This window comes from Furipterus horrens, unplaced genomic scaffold (assembly GCF_987537825.1).
Source record: "Furipterus horrens unplaced genomic scaffold, mFurHor1.1.pri manual_scaffold_2, whole genome shotgun sequence".
NCBI classification, from domain to species: Eukaryota; Metazoa; Chordata; class Mammalia; order Chiroptera; family Furipteridae; genus Furipterus; species Furipterus horrens.
This window is the reverse complement of record NW_028327172.1, coordinates 20,454,550-20,466,120: the sequence shown is the minus strand read 5'-3', so window position 1 is coordinate 20,466,120 and position 11,571 is coordinate 20,454,550. Positions and strand designations below refer to the sequence as shown.

General features: G+C 38.2%; 1 protein-coding gene across 1 annotated transcript in view; it reads left to right on the top strand.

Moving 5' to 3' along the window:
- Positions 1–35: 35 nt before the first annotated feature.
- Positions 36–11,571, top strand: part of PDHX (pyruvate dehydrogenase complex component X) — a 55,907-nt gene continuing 44,371 nt past the window's right edge. The window contains exon 1 of the mRNA XM_090262708.1: positions 36–248. Coding sequence (XP_090118834.1) covers positions 89–248 — 160 coding nt within the window. The 5' untranslated portion in view covers positions 36–88. The remainder of the gene's footprint in view (positions 249–11,571) is intronic.

Here is an 11,571-nt window from a genome sequence, read left to right as displayed (position 1 = left end):
GCTAGTCCGGTGAGAGGCGGAGCCTGGGAGGGGCTTGGTGACAGAGCTATCAGGCTGTGCTGCAGCAGCCGGTGAGAAGGCTGGGAAGATGGCGGCCTCCTGGAGGCTAGGCTGTGACCCGCTGGTGCTGCGCTACCTCCTAGGCTTCGGCGGCAGGCGAGGCTTAGGGCTGATTAAGGGGGCTGCTGGGTGGACTGCCGGCCGCGGAGCTAGTTGGAGATGGCTTCACAGCACTCAGTGGCTGCATGGTGAGTGACGGGAGCTCCCTAGCTTCTCTGGGTAAATGATCATTGGGCCAGGGTCACGGGATTTTTGATTTGGATGTGGAGGTATTCGGGGCTCCCAGTTACCTAGGCCTTTTCTCGGGGAGAGGTCCGCTGACTCGACTGTCCAATACGTGCATGCCCCGAAGGGCTTTCTTGGGAGGTGGGAGGACTTGACTCGGTCTCTGGCCCCCTGGTTGGTATGGTTTCTTTTGACCTTGCCTTGGAATTTGTTGTTGTTGTGGGTTTTTGTTTTTGTTTTTGTTTTGTGAGGCGCGAAGAGAGGTCCTAAACGCCCTTCGCTGAGGCCCCTCCCTAGTCACGTCTCAGGTTCCTTTAGGGTTGTCAAGCATCTCTGTCAGGGAAAAGCTGCTTAAGGTTGCTGACATTGAAGAGCCACTTTTGGCTGTTCTTATTCATTCTTTCGGCCTTCTCTAGTGGGAGACCTTTTCTTCTGGGCCACTCCGCTTGCCCCACGCGAAGACTAGTAAAGGACTTAATGTGTAAATGCCCACCGCATCGCAGACATAGGCCCGGCAAAATAGCTTGAAAGAGTGAAAAGTTAAGAGGGGAAATCATACCATGAAGTTTATTATAGGAAATCGTTATTTGTTGATGATATTGACACAATGAACAATTCTTCCGGCATTAAGCAGTAGGTAGTATAGCATGTGGGGCATTATTTATCTTTACATGCAGGTGGTGCGGGGTCATTGGATTAACATTTTTTGAATGTGACCCATTACCTGCTGATCATCATTCTGGCACTGCGCAGAATGAATTTTAATCTAAAAAATTAGGTGCGGTAGGCCTTGCCTACAAATTCTAGGCTGCCCGAGGCTCAGAGAAAAAAAGAGTAAGTTACAGAAAGTCACATGGTAAGATGAGTGCACTGAGATTTCTAAAGATTTGGTGATAGGAATGATTTATTTCAGTTTCTTCAGGTTAATATTTCATCAAATACTTGGAGCAATGGTTCTTTAACTGTGTATAGAATTCCCTTTTCCTCCTAGTTTATCAAATATTGAACTTTCATACAGCTCCCAGAACTTTTGCCTGGGGCGGAGCTCAGCAATCTGAATTTTACAAACAGCCTTAGAGAGGAGTTCTGATGTTTTATGTTGGTGTTTGATGGGCTACACTGTTAAGACTCACTGCCTTAGAAAAGCATGGAATAGTAAAAGCCCAGTTTTGGAAATAATCTAGGAAGAGTGTTTTTAACCTTGTTTGTAAAACAGACCATTTTAAGAATATTTGAATGCTCTAGATCCTCTCTACAGAGAAAGGGGCATATGTTCATGCAGGTTAGGAGGTTTTCCTTAGACCCATTTTAAGGACCCCTGCCTTTAGAAACTCAACTTAGGCAATCCTTATCTGACGTGATATATCATGACATTTTACCCTCCCCTTTCTCCCCGCTCCACCACCATGATCAACTTGGGTGACTGTTTGAGCATCATCAGTAAGGAAGAGGACAGTACTGCTACATCCCAAGGAAGCTGTATTAGTTTCCTAGTGCCTCCCTTTTTCACGTATAAGGAAGGACACTTGTGATTGCATCAGGTCTACCCAGTAATATAGGATGCTTTCCCCTCCTCAAGGTCAGCTGCTTAGCAACTTTAATTTCATCTTAAAACTTAATTCTCCCTTCTCATGTAATATAACATATTCACAGGTTCTGGGTGTTAGGACTGAGACATCTTTCCTGGGGTCGTGGTGAGGGGGCTGTGGGCATTATTTTGCCTACCATAGAAGCTGATTATGTTGTTGGGTACCTCTAAGTTATTTGAAAGGTTTGGATTTTTTTTCCTAACCCTGAGCCAAAATTTGTCTCCTACCTTTTCACCTAAAAGTTTTTGTTTTGCCGTGCTGAATACACATGGCAATTCTTGAGCTATTGGTTTTACAGAGCAGCATGACTTTACATGGTGTTTGTTCATTTTTCTCTGAGCTCGGTAGAAATCGTTTCATAAGACCAAGCAACTATTTGGTAACCTATAGATTATGTGAATTAAGTATGGGTATTGGACTATTTTCTTTTTTTTTTCCACGTGTCTATCCAGGATTTAAAAATATGTCTGTCGAAGTACACTGGATTTTGGTTTCCTTAACACGTTAAGCGCCAAGCCTGTTTTGTCTTCCTTTGTGGAAAGTATAGTGTCAGTCACCGTGACTGATATGGTGCTTAATGTGTTAAATGGTGTTTATTGGCATCATTTTTATCATCTATGATATATGCCATGTTTAGCACTTCCTAGGAAGTCCTTATTCACTTCCCGTAACAGCCTAGTGAAGTTGGCATTATCTGCATTTTATTGGACAAAAATACTAAAGCTCAGAGAACTTAAGTCAGTGTCTCAAAAGCCTTACAGCTCTAATGATAATCAACTGAGGGATGTGTATATATATATCTTGTTTAAGAAATTCCTAACTTGTTTCATTCTTTCAACTGAGATGCTTATTGAGAAGGCAGAGACTTATTGTTATTCACATTCTATCGATAACCGAGTGGAGGAATGAACATCAGGCTACATGGTAGCCTGCTTGGAAATTAGTTAGCCAGTAAGAATGGAATAGATCTCTGTATTTGGCACATGGACCATTTAATCATATTTAGGAGATGCAGTCCTAAATTCTGTGTAGTCTACTTGGGGAAATAAACAATAAGGGTATGATATCAATAGTGTGTGCAGTGAGCTCTGAGGGGTAAGTTCAGGATAATAAGGGAGTGCATAAGAAGGCTTTCTAGAGGTGGCATCCCTTCCAGGTGAAAGGAACAGCAGATAGAAAGGCCCAGAAGCCAGATGTGGTATTTACATAAGGGATATAGCATCTGGAAACAGTTTCTCAAACTAGTCTAACCAGTTAATTTTGGAGCGTTTCCATTGCTGCCCTTTCAGACTAACTGGCATGGTTTGGAGTTTAATAACTAAGATGTTAATTATATTGGTTTTAAGTTCTTTCTGAGGAATAACATGTTGAATTTAAAATAACATGTGAATAGAAGAACAAATGAGGTTCAACCTTTGTAGTGGTTTGCCTAATATATAGCTGCAGGCCTTGCATATTATAAATGTTAAATAAACATCTAGGGAAGCTAAAAATCTAGGAAGTTAGAAAAGGACACAGAGGCCCACAGCGGGATTGCAAATTGGCCGCCAGTAAACTGACCTAGGCAGTGCATTTATAGTAGCTAGTGATGTAGATAATTTTCTGCAATCAAGGACTTTTTTGTATTACACAAAACATTTCTAGAGAAGGCTTAGAGTTGGCAAATTTATAATTCCAGAAGAGCTTCCTTGGGGATCTGCCAGCATTGGTTTTTAAAGGGGCACAAATCTATTTGAAAATGGTTAAAAGCTGTACCACTTTTTCAGAAAAATACACACGTAAAATTATGTTTGTGATTTCAGGGAACTCATGGATCTCCCTATAATTTATGAATACTGCCTACCCTATTTCCATAAACATTTTGGGCATTTCCTACAGAAAATAGTGGTGCTACTTTGCAAGGATACTTACTATATCTGAGAATAAGGAAGTGTTTCTTACTAAAGGGATTCCAACTATAAATAAATGACTAGTGGTTACATTTACATAAGAGACTACAACAGAGCCACTCATCTGCACATCTTGATTCACATCTAAGTTTGGATTAAGTGGACTTGGGCATTTAGGCTCCTCAGACCATTTACCTTTCTCTCAACATTGATACTTCTCTTTCATTTGCTCATGCTGTGGCTTCTGATGGGATGACCTAGTGGTGTGAAATTTTTCTCATTAAGTGCCAGCCTTCTAAGTCTTCCCATAGGGTCCTGGCAGGGAACAGATGGCATTCTAAAAATGGGTAATTTGAGCTGAGTTGAATAAATAACCATTTTTGCAAATTCAGGGTATAGATATGGTGCTGTACTGAGGGGCTATTTAGAGCAAGGTGCTGTCACCCTTTCTGGGCTTGAAGAGCCATGGGAGGGGCCTGTTATGAGAACTGGAAAGGAGGGAGCCTGTAGGGAGGCCCTGTGATGGAGCTGTGCGCTTTAGTTAAAGGATCCAGCCAGCCTGAGGTCACCCCACAAGAGGTAGCTGGGGAAACAAATACTCTGTCCTTACTCTCCTCTCTCTCTTTAGCCTCCTGCTTATGCTGCCCATTGGTGGAACCCAACTGGAGGCCAGAGCCCATGCAATAGTGTGGGGGAAGGTTGAGAAGTACATCTGGAAAAACAAATGGGGAATACCTCCTAAACCCACGGGACTCATATTCATCAGTCATTCCAATTTATACCCCACTTTTAGCACTGAAACTGTCAAGTACTATACTTTATGTGTATGTCATAGTTCTCATACTAAGAGAGATGAAGAGAATAAGTATAATTTCTCCACTTGGAAGAATCAGGTATAATTTCCCTGGATTGTGTCCCTAGGCCAGTGTCTTGCACAAAAGTCAGCTAAGCACCAGGACGTTTTTATGACTGACCTGATTTTCAATGTTTTTTTTTTTTTTTTCCTGTCTACATTTGAGTAGCTGAATAGGAATCAAGTTTATGTAGTTTATAATGTTCTTGGGGCACTTTTTGTAGGAAGAAAGATTTTCTTTTGGTGCTATGGCATCTGATTCTGGTTTTTGTTTTTCTCTTGTACTCCTCACTCATCTGTGACTACTGACTTTCATATTTCACATCCAGTCAACCAAAAATTCCTTGATTCTAGGTTTTAAGTGTAATCTGACCACTGCTCACTGTGTCTACCACTACCCACTAGACTGGTCCAAGTTACCTCTCATCTAGTTTCTTGCAGGAGTGTCTCAATAGATGTCCCTGCCACTACCCTTGGCCCAGATTGTTTCCCAGGCCGCTCTGAGTACTTGTAAATTGTAAGTCAGATCATGTCACTGAAAACCCTCCAAGAGCTTCTCATTAAACTCAGAATAAAATCCAAAGTCCTTGCTGTGGCTCATAAGGCCGCAGAAGGAGATGAAGGCCCTCCACTGCTCGACCTCCACTCTTACCCTGCCTCTCACTCACTCCAGCAGACTGGCTCCCCTGAGCTTTGAACACAGCAAGGACACACTGCTCAGTCTTTGTGTCTGCCATTTCCTCTATTTAGAAGGCTCTTCGATCAGATACGTGCATGGCTTCCTCCATTCATTTCTGCTCACTTTTTCAGAGGAGGCCTTTTCTGCTCAGCTGATAAAATAGTTCCTCCACTGTCACTGTCCCCTTCCCTTCCCTTCTTTTCTTAGTTTATATCACCACCAGGCATATTTATTTTCTATTTCCTAACGTTAGAAGCTGAGGCCCATGAGAGTAGGGATTATTCACCTTTGATGTCTTCAACCCCTAGAATCAGCTACCTGGAAGGTGCTGAATAAATATTTGTTGAGTGAATTACAAATAAATAAAGTGTTTTTTTTCTTTCTCCTTCTCGCCACTCCTGTGCCATGATCTTCCAGAGATGCCCACACCCCTGCTTAAAACCCTTCTATTTCCCTCTAACACTTTAGGACAGAGGCCCAAAGTTTAGAAGGATCTTGTCCTTAAGGTGCCTTTCAGTCCCTCAAGTCAAATGGTCTGACTGAGTAAAGGAGAACAGGAAACACATTCATGGGTATCTACTTTGTACTTGTTTTAGCTTTTCCATGACATTTAAGTTGTGACCATCTCAAAACATGTGCATTTAAAAAAAACAGACTAGTGAACATTAGCCACATAGGTGGAACTGTGGACAAGTTCAGTTTCTTATTGTGGTTATTTCTCTTGCTCAAAAGTTTCTTCGTGGCTTTCCATTGCTATTTAAATAACCTCAAACCACTAAGTAGGTATTAAAGTGTACTATAAGGTACTACGGTACTATGAGGTACTATAAACTGAGGTAGTAGTTCCAACATGATTTTTTAACTTACATGGTCCACCGAAACATCTGCCAGTGATTTTATGAGAGTTTAGTTTTCAGATGTGAACTACAGTTAAAATAGAGGTCATGCGTGTACTTCAGCTCTGAGAACAAGGCTGAAGCAGGAAAAGGAGAGAGTAAAAGGAAAACCAGGTTTAGGCTGGGATGCTTATTAAAGGAAGCCATAAATCCATCTCTCGTTACTGGAGGAAGGAACTGTAGACAGTGATAAGGCGATACATCTAGCCAACTGTCTGGACGCCTTCAGAGTCCGCCCTCTAACCATATCTGTGCTGCTTATAAAAGAAACAGCTAACAGGGTTGAGACTGACTGACTCTTTGCCAGGCCCCATTGCAAAGACTTTGCATGTGTTACTTTATTTAATCCTTACAAAACTATTTTACCGAAGAGGTAACTGAGGCATAGAATAATTAACTTGTAAGTAGTGGGATAAGTTTTTTAATTTAATTAAACATTTTATTTCAATAGTACATTTCTTATTTTAACACAGTAATACATGCACTTGGTTTAAATAGTCAAATAAAATTAATGACTTATTAATAGTAAAGTAGGTCTCTACCCTGTCTCTCCCCCTACTTCCCAGTCTTCATTAGAAGCAACAAATTTTATCTCTTAACTTTCTTCTGGTATTTGCTCCTCTCCCTATTTCTATTTTTGTGTTATCTGTGGGTGAGTGCTGGTCAGTGCCACCCTCCCCTCATATTTTCTCTCCCCCATTCTCTTAATGTAGTTCTTTTGCAGTTCTTGGTTAAATTCATATTCATTGTTTACACTAAACAAATATTCTACACAACTGAGAATTGTCATATATTGTCCCATATTATGATTGTTACCTTTCTTTTGGCTTTTTTTTTTTTTTTGACATGGTTGTCTTTTAAATTTTTTCTTTAGTTTTCTCTGTAACTACTGCTAATTCATCCCACACCATCTGCTAGCTTTCAGCCCTGTTTTCTGTATTGCCACTCACATCAGGTAATCTCTCAGTTAACTTATATTTGCAGTGTCTGTATGTCCCAGGTGCGTAGGCGGAACCTCCATTCCGAAGTACCCTCTCCAGAGAAAGCCATCTCTAGCCTTCTGGTCTTCTGTTGCATAAGGGTGGGTTGTTACCCAGCCCTGCATGTGGCTTTATAGAGTCTTGTTAGTCAGCTATTACTCATCTAGTTACTTTTCTACTTCCAAAATTTTATGCAGTTGTCCCTTCTTTTCTCCCAGTCCTTGTGGGTTTCTGTCTAAATATAAGAAGAACGAAGCACATTTTTAAACCTAGTGTTAGAGAAGTTTTGGAGAGGGAGTAAAATTAGAAAAATTTATGGTAGAAACTTAACATGTAGATTTTAAGAAACAAACATAATGAAAGGAATTTATAATAATATCACCAACTAAAGATAAATACTGTTGTCATTTTAGAATATATCCTTTCAGTCTTTTTGTACAAGCTAAGCAGGTAGAAATTAGGTTATGCTATATATAATATTTGGGGCATCTCTTATATGTTTTTGTACCATGCCAGGACTTACAAATGATATTTTCACACAGACTATTATGCATCATTTTCTGTTGTCATCCATGGATATTTTCAATGTATTCTTACACCAATACCATACTAAAATAACTATTTGAATAAAGAAGACTTACATAACAATCACCCATTTAAAAAAATTGCTTTGGCTACCTTTACTCAAAGCTGCAGTGTTAATATTATTCTGTGCCCTGGTGTTGATTTTTGAATTACCTGTATATTTTATTCTGCTTTATTTTATTCAGCCTGCAGATGGCAGAATTGTTTTTCTTGAATGGAAGTTTTAAAGGTTCAGTTACACTTAATTAGTTCTTGCCTCGGAAAGAGAAATGATTAAATGAGCAGCATCTCTTCCTAATAAAGAAGCAAGTTAATGTTAGGAACAGGGAGCCACACTAAGAATGTACTGGGTAATTTCCTTCTTCATTTGGCCTGTCTTCATTTCATGGTTTTTGTGTTTGGATTATAGTGGCGTAATTGGGCTAGAATGACCCGTGAGCTGTACCATTATGTAAACTGCTAAATTTCCTTAATTACTTGAGGCCCATGATAGAGCCTAGATCTGCTTCATTTTAGCCACAAAGCAATTTGATCTGCATTTGTATATTGTTTGCTTATATTATTATTATTTTTAACTTGAGAATTTTTAGAACTGATATATAGATCATCAGTTTAAAGCTTTGATATAATTGATTTTGCCTGAAGTATGTGTGTTTTGCTCTTAGGGTAAAAGAAATACTTTAGAGAACAAGAAACTACAATTAGATTAGTGTACTATAGTTGATGTTGAAAACAGAATTATGCTGTTGAAAGACTGGAAGAGCAGATTTGAAGAAATGTAAGAGTTGCGTAGGGAAACTGCTATAAAATTCAGTGATTGATAGATTTCTCATGTCCCAATATGTCAGGTAAAGCAGTAATATGCTCAGCAAAACATTTTGATGTGTTGTGTCATTCTGTTGATGAAAAAAAGATTAAGACAGTTAAAATGATTTCTGAGGCCCTATTTTTAAAATCAGTATTTTAAAATATAAACTGGAAATGTACATTACTGTAGTCATAAACTGTTACAGAAAGACAGACTTTAAAAGCCATTAGTATAGTTTGATAGCTTGATAGAAAGGAATAGAACACTAAAATGACTACAAATGTGTTAAATTCTAACTAAATTTGAGGTATTTTTATGAATTGTGGTATTTTTACTGTTTGAAATAACCTGTGTGACCAGTAGAGAAAAAACAAAACAAAACATTTTCTTTATTCTTACCCAAAAGTGTGCCCACTTGTTTGTAGGAACTAGAACTGGTGCACATTTCAAGGCCTCCTGAATGTGATAGGAGGAAGGTAGAATGTACTGCTTACTGGAATGGAAAAGGAAGCTCTATTTAATTTCTAGTGAAATTAAACAATATTAGGTGTAGGTTAACATTCCAGGAGTCTAGAAAAGCCCACCCTTGCTCAGTAGAATTGATGGCAGTGGAAAGGGTGGACGTTAATTATGTGCGGCCCTGTCACGCAGAGCTGGTGGTATTGTGCTTGTATAATTACTTTTCCGCTGGAAAAATAAATTTGAAAAAGATGTGTATAATGTTCCAGTTGAAAGAGGATATATTAGAATGAAATATGTACCATTGTTAATAAATTAATGCTTATGTTTGATGCTATTTTCCCACATGACAGTTTGAGGATAAATCAGAAAATACATTGCACGTTTTACTTTCCATGGTAAGCCAGTATAATCCATCAAAAGACAGTCCTGAATAATGGAGATGTCCAAAATGTCTTTCTTTGTTTTTTGTCACCTTTGTTTCAGAGTAAGGACAGTGATCTATTACACAATTTTTATATTTTATTGTCATTATTTAGAGAAGCAATTTCAATTCATCCATGAAGGGTGGCTCTATGAGGAATGATTATGTTCTTTTTATTTTAAAAATATGAACAGTTTTGAGGCTTTCGATGTGGTAATTTGGAAAATAATAAATGCAAAATTTTATAATATAGCTTTTAATGTCAGGAATAATGGAAATGTGAAGGTCTCTTAGGTGAGAAATTATAATGGCAGATAGAATCATAAAATAAATATGAATTGTATCATGGCAGCTAGAACCAACATGTAAAAATACTGAAGACAGACTTTGTTTTGAGAGAATTGACTTAAATTTTTGTCATAACTTGGAATCTGGACATAGAATCATTGAAGTCCATTTGTTTTGCTTCTTTGAAGTGGAACTCTTATTTTATATAAATTTAATATGTAAGTGCATATGAAATATTCTACCTCAACCTTGACCTTTTTTGTTAGACACAACAAATTGGGATTTGTTTTAAGCTATGTTTTTCGAGGAGAGGCTGGCCTCTTATTATAGTGCTATTAGATTGTAGGGGTTTTTGTTTGTTTGTTTGTTTGTTTGTTTTTTGCCTTTCTTCCATTGTGAGCTTTAAAAAATTAAATGCTTAGGCTTAGGCTGGCTAATTCTTTAGGCAAATGTTTTTATTTTTTTCATCAAGCCATGTAAAAAATAAAAAAGGTGATATGTATACAAATAATGTAGGGGATGAGAAAATACATTTATTATTTCCTTATGTACTGACAGTGTAAAGCTTTGAGTACTTTTTAAGAATTCTTGCAGATAAGTGTAGGCTTGCAGTTAAAGCGTAGGTTTGGATTTGGAGATGCCTCCATAATGTTACAATATAAGTTTGCCTGTGTGTGTGTTTAACCTAAATATACTCCCCTAATTCTAATTCACTTCACTCAAATTTAGTGCTGCGGTGTTTTATAGACAGCAGTGCCCTGAGGTTGTACATTGTAGTCCACATTATTTTGTACCTATTCAAAGTGCCTATTTTAGTCCATGAGGACTTACTTTACTAAGAAAAAAATGAGAGTGTTTAAAGCTATATTGTAGACATAATTTGCTTTTCAACTAGAGGCCACTTGGAAATTAAATGAAACTGTTACAGTGAAAGGTATTGAGAGCCATAGTGCACAGATTCTCCAGCCTCTTCTGAGATAACTTTGTCCTTTAAAAACAAATCAGGAGTTAGGAAATTCATTGTGGTTATATTTTTCCCCTTATTTCCAAGATATGTGTATAATGCACTTAAAGATTAACTGTTCTCTTCTAAATTCAAAATACAGTAGTCCCTCTCTATATCGCGGTTCACTTATCGCGGCCTCACTGTATTGCGGGATTTTTAAAAATATTATATTTAATTATTTATCGCAGATTTTTCACTACATCGCAGGATTTTGCAGTACTGTATACGTATGTTGTTAAAGTTACGTAGGTTTAAGAGTGTAGAATAAATGTAAGGTTCCTACTTCGCAGGGGGGGTCTAGAACGTAATACCCACAATAAGTGAGGGAATACTGTATTCATTGTCAGTAGTAGAGGCAGTTTCTTAGTACAGGAAATCTTTATACCCACAGTAGGGAAAGTGTTTATTAGGATATTTGATTGGACATAAGAAGAATGCTCACATTGACTTGATACGTCTGTTTCATGTTTGAATTTCTGGGTGAATAGAAATAAATAAATAACCAATGATGAGTTGATGATCCTTACTTGTAATTAATGATAAGAAGTAGTAGAAGTAACGGAGTACAGCCTTGAGAGTTAGGCAGAATTCAAACCCCTTCATCCGTCTGCATTGTAGTTTTCTCATTGGTGAAATGGATGTGTTGACCTGGAGTTTTGTTGGGTCCTGTTATTGTTGGTGTATTAGGAATGATAATTCTTTTTTTTTATTCTTAGAGTTTGGTACCGATTGAGAGAGAGGCAAAAAAGCTTATAGAAATCAAAAGTAACAGTTTTAATGCTGATGGTCTTCCTAGGTGCGAGAATGTGACTTAGATATGTGGCCTTCTA